The sequence below is a fragment of the Megascapheus bottae genome, chromosome 14, assembly GCF_031878675.1.
Source record: "Megascapheus bottae isolate mThoBot1 chromosome 14, mThoBot2.hap1, whole genome shotgun sequence".
In the NCBI taxonomy this organism is placed as follows: Eukaryota; Metazoa; Chordata; class Mammalia; order Rodentia; family Geomyidae; genus Megascapheus; species Megascapheus bottae.
The window spans coordinates 17,203,103-17,221,582 of NC_143522.1; the positions used below are offsets into that span (position 1 = coordinate 17,203,103).

Below are 18,480 nucleotides of genomic sequence, written 5' to 3' on the forward strand. Positions count from 1 at the left end.
TGTGGATGAAATATACGCTTTGAGTCAGTACTTTCCCAATACTCTCCATTTTGAAATGTAAATTGTATTAAATTGAAGAAGTGGTGCTGTGGCTCAAGGGGTAGGGCAGTAGCCTTGAGCTGAAAGGTTCAGGGACAAGGCCTAAGCCCAGCGTTCAAGCCCTATGACTGACCAAAAAAAAAAAAAATCTATTACAAATGAGTAATAATTGCTTTACCTCACTGTTCTTTTTGTTGTTGTTGTTGTCATTCTCTCCTCTGTAATTAGCTCCTTTTTTTTTCAGCCTTTGTCACAAGACAGATTATACATTAAAATCAGACACGTACATGTTATGTGAACTTTCTCTAGAGTGCTCAACGAATGTTTATTATCCTGGGTAAGAATGAATGTGCTTACCTAGGGTAAGCGCTGCTTTTGAAAAGGAATAAGGGTGGAAAGGGGGGGGGTGGTTCAACAAATGGACTTGGAAACCAGAGAGTGCCCTCTCAAGGCTACCTTGTAGCTGTAGTGTGCAGAATAATTGACCCACTTCCGGACATCAGTCTTGTCTTCTACAGAGATGGATCGAACAGCAGCTTTGGAGGCAGAAGTTGTGGGCATGCTGAACTCCACATTCACATGCCTGGCAAACTTGGAAGGCACTTCCCGGTCAGAGCCAAGTTCCAGGTGGCAAAAGAAACAGTGTGGATGTCCAGATGCTGTGAATGAAAAAATTCAGAGATCTAATTCTTTGATGATGGAGGGTTCTTCTTCTTCTTTTTTTTTAAGGGCCAAAAGATCCAGCTCAATAACAAAGGAAGCCTGCAGTCCTGGCACCTGGCAGTGTTTCAGAAGGTCCAAGTCTGAGGGAAGATTTGCTTCAATAAAAATCATACTCTGTGTGCCTCACATACTCTGTGTGCCTCAGGCTCTTTGATATAACATTTCATTATTGCAGCCTGGTATCCTAGCAATAAAATCCACAGCCTAAGAAACAGGGGCTGTTCTGCCTGCTCAGGTCACAGTGATATGAGGACATAGCACAAACACTAAGGGGCTACAGTATGGAAGAAACAGAATCAGCACTCAGCATTTAATAAAATCTCACTGACAGCCATTTACGGCAAAATCACATCTTTCCTTTGAAAGACAAATTGAACTTTCTTAATAGCATTTATATTCAAAAAAGCTTTTGGTATGTTTTTGTGCATGAATGATATCTGACAGTGTCAGTCCTTCTGAGATAGCACATACATAGAAATACATGGTACACTTAACAGGATACCTGTCAGTATTCAGAACTTCCAGGGTTGATTTCCAGCTCTCCTACTAAGTAGCCTCAATTCTTCACACATAAAATGCGAAAGGTATGAAAAATGGGCTCAATCTGGCACATGTGGCTCACAGTGGCAGCAGCAACTCATTGCCTGACAAAGTCCCTTGATGATCTCTTAGTCTATAAGTCTATGAATAATTCTACTGGATAGGAAATTTAGTGTTCTATTTTTTTTTTTTTTTTTTTTTTGCTAGTTGTGGGGCTTGATCTCAGGGCATGAGCACTGTCCTTGGGCTTTTCTCAAGGCTAGCACTCTGCCACTTGAGCCACAGCACCATGTCCAGCTTTTTCTATGTATATGGTACCCAGGAATCAAACCCGGGTCTTCATGCATGCTAGGCAAGCACTCTAACCACTAGACCAAACTCCCGGCCCCAACGTTTTATTTTTATTTGAGAATACTATCAAATTTTTGAGGAAAGAGCTCAGTGCTATGATTAGAACCATGGAAGCATCGTGGTTATTCCTCAGACATAGCAAGAAGCATTCATTGAGCACCTTGTGCCTGCTGCCGGGTTAAGTGCTTCTAACAGATTCTCTCACTGGATTTTCCGTCTCTTGAGGTCTTCAGTGTGATCCTTACTTTACAGATGAGGCTTTTGGGGGTAAAGTGAGCTGCCCAAGGTGACAGCTAGGAAGTTGCAGACTAAGAACTGAATGCAGTAGTCTGATCTTAACCACATTAACTTAGTCACCTTGTTTGAGTCCTGACCTTAGGTCCCCAAACCCTAAGCCTAGGCTTGAATGGGCTAGAGATGGAGTAGGCTGCAGAAATTACCTATGGATAACCACACGAAATGTATTTAGCTTCACTGTATAACTGACACAGCCCCTTAACTATGCATTTCCTGCAAGCAGACGATTCCAATTTTCTGTACTGGTTTGGGCAGGACATTTTAATCAGAGAGTAAGAAGACACACACCCGCTCTCTAAGGAAAACATTAGAGTGAAGTATTTGTTTTGCTCCGATTCATAAATCTAACATAATTCAATGGTTATTTCAAAAGACTTAAAGAGTTTATAAAATTGAAATGTTTGTACTGATTTTTAAGAAATTTAAATAAGATACAAACAAGGAGAAATGAATCCCCTTGATATATCTTTTTTTTTAGTACTACTGATAAAATTACATTGTTATTGGACATTTATTACAGGCCAGATACTGTGCTAAATACTTAGCAGCATTATCTAAGTTCATTATGAATGAGCTAGGTATTACCCTATTTTAGAGATGAGAAAAATTAGGTTCCTCTAAGAGGATTAAGTCAATTGCCTGCGGTCACATCGCCAATAAACACTAGAGGTGGCAATACATTTCAGATCTGATTCCAAGCTAAGTTCTAAAATTTTTTAACGTATTGCTTTGGATTAGATCAATATTATATGTATGGGATACATAATATATCTTAATAGTAACAAATGTTTTCATGCTTTCTTTTAATTATCTTTCTTTGCACTTTGTGGGAGTATTCAGAAATTATTCCTTTTACAAAACTGACTCTTTTCTTTCCACCAAAGTACATGTACAGCAAAGTTGGAAAGCAGCATTGCTTCCTATATTAATACTAGCAACTAATTAGTTGTGCAAGGCTGGATGAATAGTTACAGAAGTCAATTCTGAAAGCTGGTACCAGTTATTTTATGATAATAAAAAAAAGCCCACATATCATGTAATCTTTCTAGATTGAATCTAACATTAATATTCAGATGATGGGGCCAGGCAAATGGCACCTACTGTAATGCCAGCTATTCTAAGAGGAGGATCATGGTTGAAGGTTGGCCCAGGGGAAAAAAAGTAAGACCTAGCCTGGCGCAGTGGCTCATGCCTCTAATCCTAGCTACTCAGGAGGCTGAGATCTGAGGGTCATGGTTCAAAGCCAGCCTGGGCACTAAAGTCCATGAGTCTTATCTGTAATTAACCACTAGAAAACTAGAAGTGGTGCTGTGGCTCAAGGGGAGGGTGGTAGACTTGAGCTGAAGAGCTCAGAGACAGAGTGCAAGTCCCACGACTGACCAAAAAAAAAAAAAAAAAACAAGACCCTACTTGCTATGGATGAAGCCCAAACAGTAGAGTGTCTGCCTAGCAAGTGTGAAGCCAAGTTAAATGCACAGTAACACAAAAAAGAAAACAACAAAAGCCATCATTTTTTTTCCCAAGGAAAGGTTAATCTCATATTTGGCTGGTTTTCATCTTCATATGGTCTAACAGCTTTCCTTGTTAGAAATAGCTACCTATCCAGGAGAGAATGTCTTATTTTTCCATGTGGAAATAGTAAGACTTGTCTAGAACCTTACATGATTAAGAAACCCTTGTGATATTTGGGTGGCAAAGATCCTTGAAGAACTGCCATGCTTAAGCTCAATTGGGCTGAGCTCTGTACTAGTGGAGCATGTTAGAATTCTACAGAAGCTACTTAGTCTGTAGGTGGTGGCTGGAGGGGATGGGGGAACAGCCCCAAAGTGGATATAGACTCAGGATATCAGCAAAACCAGGGATGTTGACTTGCGGGCCCATACTGCCTGTGGTAGTGTCATTCACTTTTCCTAAGACCATTCCTCATTGCTTATATCCAAAACCACTGAAACAGTACTTTTAAATGTTTAAAGCCACCTTGGAATGTGTTTGTATGTACTGGGAAAATGACAAGCTGTGGTTCTCATACATTTTATTTTTGTGGTGATTCTGAAGCTTGAACTCAGGGCTTGAGTACTGTCTTATGTCTACTACTTGAGCCACAGCTCCACTTCTGACTTTTTACGGGTTAACTGGAGATAAAAGTCTTTCAGACTTTGCTGTCTAGGCTGATCTAATTCCTGAGTAGCTAGGATTGAGGGCATGAGCCACAGGGGCCTGATCTTAAAGTCATAATCCTCCTGATTTTCCTCTTGAGTATCTGGGATTACAGATGCATATTGCCATGCCTGGTCATTTGAAATTATTTCAAGAAATTATGTCTATCAGTCTTTCCTATAAAGAGGAGTAGTACTAGGTGTGGCTATGTGACTTTATAAGAGTAATGCTGCTTTGGGGGCCTTAATTTTCACTTGTAGCATGAAGAGTTTTGACTCAGTGATTCCTCAAAGGCCCTCTCCCACTTGAAAATACACCAATTTCATGGCCCTGTCCTCACAAAGGCTTGTATGGAAATCAGGGGTTCTCTTTTCCTCTGTCAAGCTGGGCAGGGTCCATGGCTGAGACAGAAATCATGGTGTGGTCAGCAAGAGAATACAGAGTTGATTTTAGGATCAGTGAGTAAGCAAGCACAGAGAGGAAGACTTTGTTTTTAAAATCCTGTCAGTTTAGAAATAGTAGCAAACACAAAGGTCCAATTGTCTCTTCAGTTTGCCCTGCTACACCCAGTGTCTGACACAGAGTGCCTGATGTATGCCCACTCCTGGGACAGCCTGGGGCATTGAACACACTGTACTGCCTGCTGCTGTCACAGCAAATCCATCCCGGATACTGGGATACGGTAACACAGCCACTCCACAATTGGAGCAGCAGAGGAACACTGAACACATGGTAAGGATTTAATAATGACAATGGAAAAAGGCATGGCTCCATATCTCAATCAGGATTTTCTTTTTTCCCAAACCTTATCCGTTCCCGCTAATTAGCAAATCTGCTTTTGTTAAGACATGGGCATAATTTATTATAAACAATAAGACAAGTGGTTTACGATTCCAAGGACCATGAGCTTGATGGCTGCCACTGGATCAGTTAGACATACTCTAGACATGAAGTGATTAGAGCTGCTTTGCCTGCTACCTTGGTTTGCAATTTCCTTGACTTTGATTGGACCCAGGAGGAAAGTAATTGTCATGGGCTCACTCAAGCACAGCGGCACCACCGTGGCTACCAGCTAGGAGATTGGCAGTTGTTTCCATCAAACATCCCTTCCTTTGCTTTTTGTCTGGTAGAACGATGGCCCTTTTGGACTTCCATATTCTGCCAGATGGTTAGTCTCATTTCCCTCTCTGAGTCCCTGAGCCAACCTCTGAGTTTGAGTAACTAGACTCAGAACTCTCACATGTATGTAAGATTGCACCAAAGCAAAATCTCCTTCACTCAGGGCCTTGTGAGAAAGATGTCTCTTTGTAAATCTCACATTTTCCAGGATTGGAGAATGGACTGCTTCCTGCCCTGTAGCTAATGCTTCAATGAGTTCCCAAAGGAACGCAAAATGAGAAGTCCCTTGTAGCTCAGCCGAGCAAAACAATACATCTCTTTATGTATGATAATAAGGGAGAGAAAAGATGAAGTGAATTGGGTCACTACACTTATTATTTCATGCAGATAAACACTTGTACTTTCCCACAACCTTCTAACTCTGTCACCTTCCCTGCCACACTACAAGAATGAACACTTCATAGAGATAGGATGTGGAAAGTGAATCCCAGCCCTTCAGCAACCGCATGACCCTTCTCCAGAAGAGAAACTACCCACCTGAGTTTTTGTCGGGCAGTCGGTTGATCCTCCACACAATGGAGTTGAAGGCATGCTCATATTTGGCAGTTCCCAGAGTTACTCTCATGACAGGCTCAGAGCCAGAAACACTAGTTGAGCCAAAACTCGCTCCCCGGTTCACTTTGGCTTTCAAGGACTTTTCTCCCAGGACACTTTCCCTTCGGAAGTTTTTCACCCACTCGCTAGGCACTGGGTAACGAACCATGACATTCTCACAGGGAACCTGAGTGAGAGGGTCGCGGTTGGAGGAGAAGCCAGCTGACATCCTCAGCCAGCTCTGCACCTCCACCTCTGCCCCATTGATGCTTGCTGCTGTCCTGAGGGTGAAGGGCAAAGTCTTTTCAGCAAACACTGTCCGGAACCGCATCAGCTCGAAACGGCATGCATCCAAAGGGTTGAATAGGATGACGCGAGAGCTGCTGAAGACGTCCTCATCCACACAGCCATGGAAGCGGCACTCGTGGAGCTTTATCCACTTGGTGGTGGTGGTGGGCATGATGTCATGACGAGACACGATCTCATTGCCTTTGATGAGGATATCGTTGAGGCCCAGGCGACACTCTGCCAACCCAGAGAGGAAACTCAGAATATGGATCCGAGTCAAGACACGATGCTGGAGGATCTGGTTTTCTCCTTTGCCCACAATACCGGTGAATTCATCTTTGACATCCACTGTAATCTCTTCTTCAAGGTAGTTCAAGCCAACTGTGCTCAAGTCCATTGACAAAACAGGCAGGTCCATGAGACGGTCCTGAACGGCGCGGATGAAGCTCAGGAAGTCATCGTAATTGGTGGTGCCCAGTTTAATCACTTGTTCCCGCTCTGCTGTGTGGGTCACGGCAGGTTTAGGTTGGTATTTCTTCTTCTCCTTGTAGGTGACACGATCGATCCGCAAGCTGTGGATCCTCCCGTTCTCATCATAGTTCTGAAGCCGGGGTTCTGAAATGTCATGGCAGATCTCCAGCTTGAACTCACGGAATGGTTTTTCTAGGCCCTGTTCATAATACAGCTGCAGGTAACCACTGGCAGTCAGTTTGATGTAGATTGGTCCCCAGTGCCTGGAGGACATGATGTTTTTCTTCTCAGGGATCCTCAGCATCATTGGCCACCCATCCCTGGGCTGGGACTCAGCTGACCCAGATAGGTGAGCATCCAGTTGAACCCAGGCTACTGGGTCATCATCAGGTAATGTCGTGCTGCCCAAGTGATCAGGGTCACCAATCTGGAGTTGTTTGAGTTTTTCCACAGCATCAGAGTGGGACTCAGTTTTGCTAGAATCATCAAAACTGATGGCATCCTGGTAGATGACAATGAGAGAATCTCTTTGGCTTTTGCCAGCAGTACTGGAAATGGAACTGTTTTGGGAGCGCCGCTCCTGTTCCTCAAAGAAAGCGCTGAATGGGTTGATGGGAGAGGGCTGGACATCCTGCAGAGTCTCATTCAGGAAGGGATTGGTAGCCCTCCATGGTGGTGCTTCAGTTATGGAAGGTGGGCGGTTCAAGGAGGAAATGTCCAGCTTTTGAATTTTGGAGAAGTTCATCAAAGTGCTCTTGGGACGGTCCCTCTTAAATGACCCGGTTGCATTATGAGGTACCTCTGAGATCACAGGTACAGCAGGTGGTGCTGTACTTGCTTTCAAAGGGGAGGCGACATGTGGCAAATTGCAGTGGATTTCATTGTCATCAAAAGTGACCCAGCTGGGGAATCGAGCAGAAGTCACTGGAGGGGCAGGGTGTCCGTTCATGGCTGGACTGCTGCCCTGCCAGCTGACGGTTTCCATCTCTACCTCTTCATCTTCCTGGAGGGAGGAGGAATTGTCTAAAAGGGAAAAGAGGCCCAGTCAGGACATCCAGAGTTGTGACAAAGTATAGCAAGGGAATAAAGGGCTGCTAGAAGTTTATTTAGAATTCAGTAAATGCCTAAGCAACTGCTTACCTATCTCAAGTGCATGGCATGGATACAGATCTCATAATTTCATAATGAACACACAAGAGGGGCCATGACATACAGTGCAGTATGCACACATACAAGGCTATCAAAACAGAAGCACTAACTGGAACGATAGAGGTCTCAAATAGATCTTTTCTGTACTCAGCTCTGAAGTATGTATCATTAATTTTTAAACACTGAAAATGACTTCCTATGTCTTTCTTCTATCAGTTAAGTCCAGATAAAACTGCAAATCGAGTTAAAATAGTGCTAGTCTGGGCTGGGATGTAGCTCAGTGGTAATGTTCTGAGTTCAATCCCCAGTACCAAACATAGAAGAGACAGAAGAAATAATAATTCTAGCCTAATTGTGACCAATACACATTAAAGATAATCTTAACATCCTTAATATGCCTGTAATAACTAAAAGTGAATAAGAAAAACACCGAACTCCAAGGGAAGTATGGAGAAGGATATAAAGAGATGACTCATGAAAGAAACTTCAAATGTCAAATAAACACATGGAAAATGTCCAGTCTCATCAAGTAAGAAAAATTAAAATTATATTACAAAAAATCAGTGATTTTAAAAGTTTTCAGCATTCAGCCTGGCATGGTGGCTCACGCCTGAAATCTTAGCTACTTAGGAGGCTGAGATCTGAGGAACACGGTTCAAAGCCAGCCTGGGCGCTAAGGAACATGAGACTCTTATCTCCAATTAATCCCTAGAAAACGGTAAGTTGGGCTGTGACCCAAGAGGTAGGGCTGTAGCCTTGAGCTAAAGAGCTCAAGGATAGTGCCTAGATCCAGAGTTCAAGCCCCATGACTCCCCCGCGCCCCGCCTAAAATTAAAAAAAAAGTTTTCAGCGTTTAGTGAAAAGGAAAGGCTCCATGACAGAACACTAGATACATCCCCACCTTTTGTGAGACTAGGATGTGGTAAACACTCAGAGAGCTGCTGGCAAGTGCTCACAAATGCTCAGAAACAATGGCTTCATAATTCTACCCCAAGGAGATAATTCAAATTCAAGTTTGAAGAAGTTAACATCATCTGTCATAGAAAAAAATAAAAGGAATGATTTTAAACATTCAATAACTGGGTGAATAAATTCTAAGAAATGGTAACAAGGTTTTTCTTTTTTTGGCCAGTCCTGAGGCTTGAACTCAGGGCCTGAGTACTGTGTCCTTGGGCTTTCTCAAGGCTAGAGCTCTACCACTTGAGCCACACAGCACCGCTTCAGGCTTTTTCTGTGTATGTGGTACCAAGGAATCGAACCCAGCTCTTCGTGCATACCAAGCAAGCACTCTACCACTAGGCCAAACTCCCAGTCCGAAAACGAGGTTTTTCTACTATACTGTTTATTGTTATTTCCCTTTCCTTTCCTTTCCTTTCCTTTCCTTTCCTTTCCTTTCCTTTCCTTTCCTTTCCTTTCCTTTCCTTTCCTTTCCTTCCTCTCCCCCTCCCCCCTTTTGATTTATTCCCTGTAGTCACTGTGTCTGATTTCAGTATCCTTTGTCTTGTATATAAGTTTATTGATCTTGGGAAGGGAAGGGGAATCACAATAACTGTGGGACAAAGGGGGAGCCAAGTCAGTATCTAGCAATACTCACTAGATGCTATACTGGAAATGAACTTTAACAATTTGGGATGCAGGCAAGGGGGGGGAGAGCGGTGACATGGTTCAAAAAGAAATGTACTCATTACCTTACTTATGTAACTGTAACCCCCCTGTACATCACCTTTACAATAAAAGAAAAAGAAATAGTAATGTACTAAAAAAAACACACACACAAAACCTTAGGGACAGTGCCCAGGCCGGGAATTCAAGCCCCAATGGACATGCGCATATGCACACACACACACACACACACACACACACACACACACACACACACACACACACACACACACACACACACACACACACACACACACTGAGGCACATAACAGAATAAGTCCCAGACACTAAAATGTTTAGAAGTTTAAAGCAACAGGAGAATGATGTTACAATGATGATATGATAGCAATCTCATAATATCTTTTTTTCCTAAAATTTCTATCTTGACTTTTACTTGTTTTATGATAAAGAAGCTATCACAAATAAAACAGCATATCCTTCAAAGAAGGCAACACACTGGGGCTGGGAATGTGTCTTTGTGGTAGAGTGCTTGCCTAGCATGCAATCCCTGGGTTGGATTCCTCAGTACCACATGCACAGAAAAAGCTGGAAGTGGTGCTATGGTTCAAGAGGTAGAGTGCTAGCATAAATGCTGAGATTAAATCCCAGGACTGGCAAAAAAAAAAAAAAAAGAAAAGAAAAGAAAAAGAAAAAAAAAAAAGGCAACACAGTCTTGAGCCTTAATGAAGGCACAATCCAAATAGTTCTTTGTAGCACAAAGATCTATGTCTCTGTGCAAGTTGTGGGAGGACACGAAGCCTTTATAAAGCAGGGAGAAAGAATTCTGATGAACGCAAGGCACAGGAAACAACTACCTGGCGTACTGTGGATAGTCAGTTTGTTGATTGAATGAGAAATTTGGCTTTGATTTCCCTTGTCTTTGGAAGGATGCACATAGAAATCTGTTCCACCCTTTCATTCACCATTTCCACTGCTGCCATTCAAAATCAAAGGGCAAAGGACATCGGAGGGTTGAGTTTTCTGATTGTCGGGGTCATCTCTCAGGCACACTATACTCAGCCATATCAAAAATGCAATGCCACACATAATTGCACATGTAATATGGAATGGCTGGTGTGTCATCTATCCTTTCAAGAAGTGTATTCAAACAGACAGTTTCCTTGGGAAAAATCTGTCTTTCTGAAAAGGCAAGGTGAACACATGAGCATGCGCATGTGTATATCCAGAAACAGTGACTACACAATACTTTCTAGATGGGCAGCACTGCAAAAGCCTTTCAAAGCACCTTCAAAGTAATAATGAGCCAGATGGTAGTGGCTTAGGCCTGTAATTCTCTCTACTCAGAAGACTTGAGATCTAAATGGTTCAAAGCCAGCCCAGGCAGAAAAGTCCATGAGATTCTTAACTCCAATTAACCACCAAAAAGCTGGAGGTGGAGCCCTGGCGCAAGTGGCAGTGTTAACCTTACACACAAAAGCTCAGGAAGAGCACCCATGCCCTCATGCTAAGTCTTAGGACTGGTGCACGCGCGTGCACACACACACACACACACGTGCGCGCGCACACACACACACAAATGAAAATTCTCTTTTCTTTATGCATACATGATTAGTTGTGTGGAAAATGAAAGGAAAGTGATCAGGAAACAATTTAGGTTCATAGAGTTTACATTTTATATACTAGCTCTATCGGGCCAGGAGCTTGGCCTAGTGGTTAAAGTGCTTGCCTAGCATGCATGAAGACCCAGGTTCGATTCCTCGGTACCACATACATAGAAAAAAGCCAGAAGTGGTGCTGAGGCTCAAGTGGTAGAGCTCTAGCCTTGAGAAAGTCCAAGGACAGTGCTCAGGCCCTGAGCTTAAGCCCAGGACTGGGGAAAAAAAAAAAAAAAAAAGGAAACACAAGTAAGAGGACTGCAGTGGACTGCCCAGGAATAACAGGAGATCCTGTCTTAAAAATAACCAATGCAAAAAGTGGCTGGTGGAGTGGCTATTGTGGTAGAGTGCCTGCTTAAGCAAGAGTGAGACCCTGAGTTCAACCTCCAATACCACAAAAGCAAAGAAAAACAACAACAAAAATCCTGGAAAAAACAAAAATAAAAACCAACCCAATGTGTCAGTACATGGGTTTCTCTATAAATTAGTGTTTTCACTCAATGGTTCCTTGCTGGCCCTCCTGTGCTAGCAGAGAGCTATGTGCCTTTAGCTCCCCACTAATCCCAGGTTTAAAATAAGTGAAATCCTTTTCCTGTTTATCAGCCCACTAGAAGATTCCCTGTGTTAGGAATCTCGTTCTCAAAGCAGTAGTTCTTATCTTTTCCTGAGCCAAAAAGATGGTCTTCTTATAATACATCCCTTTTCAAACAATGTTATTTAAAATTAAAGTTCAATATAGGTTTGAAATATTAGACTCACAATCTAATTTAAATGAAGTGCCTTTAAATTTTGGAGGAAAACATTTCAATTAAATTAATTCCTAGAGATTCTATTTCTCTTTGATGACCATTAAAATACATCAAGACTAAGTGAAACTGTGGCTCAAGTGGTAGAGCACTAGTTTTGAACAAAAGAAGTTCAGAGAAAGAGTGTAGGCCCTGAGTTCAAGCTCCATAATCAGCAAAAAAACAAAACAAGACAAAGCAAAACAAAAAAACCAAAAAACATTTAGGCCGGGAGTTTGGCCTAGTGGTAGAGTGCTTGCCTAGTGTGCACCAAGACCCGGGTTTGACTCCTTGGTAGCACATTCATAGAAAAAAGCCAGAAATGATGATTATGGCTCAAGTGGCAGAGTGCTAGCCTTGAGGAAAAAAGCCCAAGGACAGTACTCAAGCTCTGAGTTCATGCCACAGGACTGGTAAAACAAACAAGCAAACAAACAAACATCAAGACTATCAACAGTCTCTTTCTTTTGGTAGTGTTATGTCCTTTGATGGTAACAGAAAACAAAACAAAACAACAATAACAACAACAAAAAAAAACCCTATCCTTTGCCTGGTTCGAGCTCAGGGCCTGAGCACTGTCCTTGGACTTTCTTGAGGCTAAAGCTCTACCACTTGAGCCTCAGCACCACTTTCAGCTTTTTTTTTTCTATGTATGTGGTGCTGAGGAATCGAACCTGGGTCTTTGTGCATGCTAGGCAAGCACTCTACCAACTAGGCTAAACTCCCAGCCCCTTAGGCCTATAATCCTAACTATGCAGGAGGCTGAGACCTACAGGACTACAGTTCAAAGCCAGCCAAGGAAGAAAAATTTGCTACACACAATCTCCAAAATAACCATCAAAAAGCAGCAATGGAGGACAATCACGAAGCAAAATCCTGTTCTTTGAACAGCACTAGAGTATAGTAAAAATTTCTGAAATATAACCTACAATCCTCAGATTTCAGCCTCCTGAGCTGCTAGAATTACAAGTGTGAGCCACTGGTGTTTGGCTGAGGACTCAAGAATTCTGATATTAGTTTATTATAATAATTCAAACATGCAATGATGTACATTGTAGATGTTTATCATGGCAATGTTTGGATCCCTGAAAAATTGTAAACAATCTAATGCTCAACAATGGAAAGCTTTTTATATAAATTGCTACATCCTTAAAATGGAATCCCTTGTTGCCATTAAGACAATGCTCTTGATGTATGTTTACTCCATGGAAATTGATCAAGGCATACTGCATTGAGTGGATAAAAATAAGAGTCTACAATCTGAATTCAGATTGCCTGCATTTCCATTGTGTACTGGCAGTTTACTAGTTAGTCATGTGATTTTGGGGCAATTTTAATTTCACTATGCTTCAGTTTTTCTACCAATGGTTATAGGACAATATTAAATACTATTTGGCAGACAAATAATATAAGTTCAGTGGTAAGTTGCTCTTACTATCAATAATAGGAAGGCATATTTATTATACAAAGTATACATGTGTTAGAAAGAATAAAAATGCAGTATTTTATAATGCTTTGGTGTTGAAAACAGATGTCTTAGTGGAGTATGAGGCATATAAAATTTTTTACATGTTTTCTTTCTTTTAAAAACAATTTTATCTTGGTCACAGGGCAAAACACACCCTTATTACAATTACAAATTAACCGAAAAACACAAGCAGCTTAATAGCAATCTGTTGAGAAGCAGCAATTATATCTTACCCAACAGGGCTATTCTATTACTGGTGAGGCCAGTGTTAGAAGCAATGAGGGGAAATAAAAGCCTGGCAAATTTTTTTTTCAATAAGAAATAAGCAAAAGTTAATTATCTTGACTACAAAGTTAACTATTACCCACAATTCCATTTTACTAACTCATTAAAATGAAACAAAAAATTAAACACTAGTTTAATTACCATCCTTCCACTTCCTACATCTAAATTGGTATGGCACTATGAGCTGCATTCATGCCTAAAAAAAGTCATTTATAGGCTGGGAGTTTGGCCTAGTGGTAAAGTGCTTGCCTAGCATGCACAAAGACCCAGGTTCAATTCTTCGGAACCACATACATATAAAAAAGCCAGAAGTGGTGCTATGGCTGAAGTGGTAGAGTGTTAACCTTGAGAAAACCCAAGGACAGTGCTCAGGCCCTCAGCCCAAGCCCAGGACTGGCAACAACAACAAAAAGTCATCTATAGGGCTGGGAGTTTGGCCTAGTGGTAGAGTGCTTGCCTAGCATGCACGAAGACCCGGGTTCGATTCCTCGGTACCACATACTTAGAAAAAGCCGGAAGTGGTGCTGAGGCTCAAGTGGTAGAGCTCTAGCCTTGAGAAAAATTCAAGGACAGTGCTCAGGCCCTGAGCTTAAGCCTAGGACTGGCAAAATAAAAAAAAAGTCATCTATAAAGATTAGGTTCTCCTCCGGGGGGCCGTGGCTCATACCTGCAATTCTAGCTACTTATTCGACTGAGATCTGATGATTACAGCTTGAATCTAGCCTGGGCAGGGAAGTCTGTTAACCATCAGAAAACCAGAAGTCGTGCTGTAGTTCAAGTGGTAGAGCACTAACCTTGAGCAAAGGAGCTCAGGAACAGCTACCAGGTTCTGAGTTCAAACCCCACTACTGACAAATAATTTTTTAAAAAGTGATATACTGCCGGGCATGGTGGCTCACACCTGTAATCCTAGCTACTCAGAAGGCTGAGATCTGAGAATCAAGGTTCAAAGCCAACCTGGGCACAAAAGAACCTGAGACTCTTATCTCCAATTAACCCCTAGAAAATGGGAAGTGGGGCCTAGCTCAAGGGTAGGGCAGTAGTCTTGAGCTGAAGAGCTCAAGAACAGCATCCAGGCCTAGTTCAAGCCCATAATCCACAAAAAAACAAAACAAAAATTAAAAAAAAAAAACTGGTGATAAGGGAGCATAACTACTTTAAGCACACTCAGCAATGTCCTTCTCTTTTCTATTTCACTGTCCTAAAACAGATAGTAGTGCTACTGTATTATAGATCACATTCAAAGTCTTTTTTTTTTTTTTTTGCCAGTCCTGGGCTTGAGCTCAGGGCCTGAAGACTGGGCTTTCTCAAGTCTAGAGCTCTACCACTTGAGCCACAGCACCACTTCTGTTTTTTTCTATGTATGTGGTACTGAGGAATCAAACCCAGGTCTTCATGAATGCTAAGCAGGCACTAGGCCAAACTTCTAGCCCTCAAAGTCTCATTCTTGTTGAACCCCAGAGATGGAGGAGGGGGAGGGTTCTGTAAATATAGTCAAGATTCAAGTGGGAGGGGAAATGCCTAGAGTGGAGTCGCTCATACATTATTGAACACGCTTGTGGATTTGTATACTGGGGCTGAAAAGAACAGGCATTCTGAGTCTCAATCAAGTCTGACTCACTTCCATTTTCCCCACTTTGCTAAGGTATAATATTGTTAGTTGCAGGGCTTGAAGAAGCTTTTTTGACATGCCAATCTCACCCACAGGAAGGTGAGGATACTTCCTAAAAACTGCAAGGACCTGCAGATTTTTTTTTTTACCTACACTACCCAACACTCATTTCTCTTTAAGTCAGCAACAATAACAACAAAACTACAACGTGTGTATGCAACAAGCTACTTGTTTCCAATCAAGTTTGGATTTGATAAGTTGATTTTATTTTAGTAGCTGTCTAACTCACTCTTAATTATCAAGATCAAAAGAGACATTCTTACAGACTGATGATGGATGCAGTTCATAAAAATATCAGCATATTGAGTTAAGAAAATCTTAGAAAAATAAGAAAACATTTGTTTAGCATCTTAATAGCCTGTAGAGATCTTGCTATACTCTGAAATCTTTCACAAAGTTTTCAGGTAATAAAAAGTTATTCCCAGATGACTTATTCACTCAGCATTCTCCTGACTTCCTACCACATGTCCTTTCACCATATATACATGAATGCGCAAATGTTCCTAGGTGGACACAGGCTCATAAAAGAAATGCTAGTTTAAGAATAGTTTGTAAGGCCAGGAGCATGGCCTAATGGTAGAGTGCTTGCTTAGTATGCACGAAGCCCTGGGTTTGAGTACTCAGTACCACATACACAGAAAAAGCAGAAGTGGTGTTGTGGCTCAAGTGGTAGAGCACTAGCCTTGAGAAAGCCCAAGGACAGTGCCCAGGCCCTGAGTTCAAGTCTCAGGACTAGCAAAAAAAAAAGAGAATTGTTTGTATTAATGCTGGGTTGATTTCCTGGCCCATACTAATCTCCACTGCCTATTTAGAGCCATGACAATATAGAGGAGGATAAACGTAACCTCTAGAATCAGAATGACCTGGCTCTGCTTACATGAATTCTCTTTTATTTCCCCCAGTCCTGGGCTTGAGCTTAGGGCCTGAGCCCTAGCCTTGGGCTTTTTCCTCAAAGCTAGCACTCTACCAACTTGAGCCTCAGCAACACTTCTGGCTTTTTCTATGTATGTGATACTGAGGAATTGAACCTGGATCTTCATGCGTGCTAGGCACTCTACCACTAGACTAAACTCCCATCCCTACATGAATACTCTTGAGTTCTGAATGTTACAATATCTACAATCTGGACTTTTCCTCTTGAATATCACTACTACTATTTTTTGCTTTCTAGAATGTTTTTAAAACTAGCTTTCTAATTCCTGAACAAATAATAGTTGTAGTTACTGCTATTGCCAAGGATAATGTAACCTTATCTCAGAACACCATTCTTTTTATGTACCTTTCTTAGATACACACGCCGTACCCAAGAATACACAGTAATGAACACGAGGAAGGGATCTTGACCTATTTCAGAGCCATCACTAACATTACAGCAAATGTTATGTCCATTTCTTTTCCACTCTTTATCTCCTATCTCCTTCACTTCTTCCCTTTCTCTTTAACACCCTCTCCTGTTGTCTCTTTTTTTTCTCTCTTTTCTTGAAAAGAGAGTAAATTCTATCCTTAACACACAAACACCCCCCTTCTGATATTCCTGACCATGTATAGAAGACCCTAACAAAGGCTTTATATGCTTTTCACTCTATGCTATTGGTAATCCTCTCCCTGAACTGACTCTTTGCTTGGTTACATGACCTTGTTTAATCAAAATTGAATTCGTATGCTATAAGCAGAAAGTTGAAAAGTGCTTGTCCATAGGAGGTTGTCCTTTTTTATTTTTTGCTGTGCTTGGACCCCTGAGGCCATTTTATGTGTGGCATTCCAGAGGTAAATAGCCATGTGAGAAATGACATGGTAACTAACAGGCAACTGATGGCAGACATGACTGAGTCCCTGAGATCATCTAAGTCACACAGGGCTTTGGGTTCAGTCTGATTTGCAGAATCACTCAAGAACAAATAATTGTTTCTTGTGTTGTACCCGAATTCCTAGAACCCCAAAAAGACCACCAGAGGCCACAGTCAAAGCTAAAAAGCAGGGGTCATTTTATTTACAAGTCTAGACTCGGGCCTCAGCGTTCCAACAGCCGGCAATGCTGAAAAGGCCCTGAGCAAGAACTTTACACTACTTTTTTTTTTTTTGCCAGTCCTGGGCTTTTGCTCAGGGCCTGAGCACTGTCCTTGGATTTTTCTCAAGGCTAGAGCTCTACCACTTGAGCCTCAGCACCACTTCCAGCTTTTTTCTATGTATGTGGTACCAAGGAATCGAGCCCGGGTATTTATGCATGCTAGGCAAGCACTTTAACCACTAGGCCAAACTCCCAGACCCTTTACACTGTTTTTATAGGGAAAGTACAATTACCTGATTGGCTATTTAACTCAAACCACTGGTCGAATCAGAGCTCAGGTGTCTAACCACTGAGCACCAAGCTGTTACCACCTGGGGTTCAAGTACATGGGCCCTAAACAAGGGGGGTAGGGGGTCATTCCCAGATCATGGAACAATCTTGGCACAACACTTGGAGCTACTAAATTTGGGGAGGATTTCTAACACACAGTAAAAGCTGATGTAGCAAATTCCCAAAACCTTAGTGTTCCACTTTTTTATTTTGGTCAGTCCTGGGGGCTTGAACTCTTGGCCTGGGTGCTGCCCTTGAGCTCTTCAGCTCAAATCTCCCACCCTACCCCTGATCCACAGCGCCACTTCTGGTTTTCTAGTAGTTAATTGGAGATAAGAGTCTCACAAACTTTAGTGCCTGGGCTGGTTTTGAACAGTGATCCTCAGATCTCAGCCTCCAGAGTAGCTAGGATTACAGGCATGAGCCACTATGCCTGGCTTCTGCTTTTCTTTCGATTTTATAAGCTACTAGATCTTTAGAACAAATTCCATTTGTAATGCCAGCTCCTTAGCAGCTAGGCAAGACAAATGAAAAAATTCTTGTGGCAACCTCCGGCAGATACAAATTCCTAGAACTCTCCAAATTTGTCTGGTTAATAAGTTAAAGTATTTTAGCTCTTTTGCTCCTCTCTACTTTCCTCTTCCTACAAGATGAACAGCTTTATTATTGCTTACGGAACATAAAAATCATACTATAAACTCTGTAAATTTGAGGGAGAATAGGTTTTTTTTTTTGGCTGGTCGTGGGACTTGGACTCTGGGCCTGGGCACTGTCCCTACAGCTCAAGCCTACCGCCCTACCCCAGGGCTTGGGCGTGGTCCCTGAGCTCTTCATCTTCAGCTCAAGGCTACTGCCCTACCCCTTACAGCTACAGTGTCACTTCCCGCTTTCTAGCTGTTAACTGGAGATAAGAGTCTTTAATGCCC

At 42.0% G+C, this 18,480-nt stretch overlaps 1 protein-coding gene and 1 long non-coding RNA gene across 5 annotated transcripts in view; one reads left to right on the forward strand and one right to left on the reverse strand.

The window, feature by feature from the left end:
* LOC150054766 (uncharacterized) overlaps nt 1-18,480 on the forward strand; it is a 75,546-nt gene that overhangs the window by 32,493 nt on the left and 24,573 nt on the right. The gene's annotated exons all lie outside the window — the stretch shown is intronic.
* Ston2 (stonin 2) overlaps nt 1-18,480 on the reverse strand; it is a 118,186-nt gene that overhangs the window by 3,687 nt on the left and 96,019 nt on the right. Inside the window, exons 5-6 of one of the 3 annotated variants that reach the window (XR_016537582.1) lie at nt 5,764-7,602; nt 218-698 (exon numbers count right to left, since the gene is read on the reverse strand). Coding sequence is in view for 2 of the 3 variants with exons in the window: in XM_090344655.1 (XP_090200781.1) it covers nt 496-698; nt 5,764-7,602 (2,042 nt within the window). In the remaining variant the exon portion in view is untranslated. The remainder of the gene's footprint in view (nt 1-217; nt 699-5,763; nt 7,603-18,480) is intronic. The other 2 variants (XM_090344655.1, XM_090344654.1) reach the window with 2 other exon arrangements.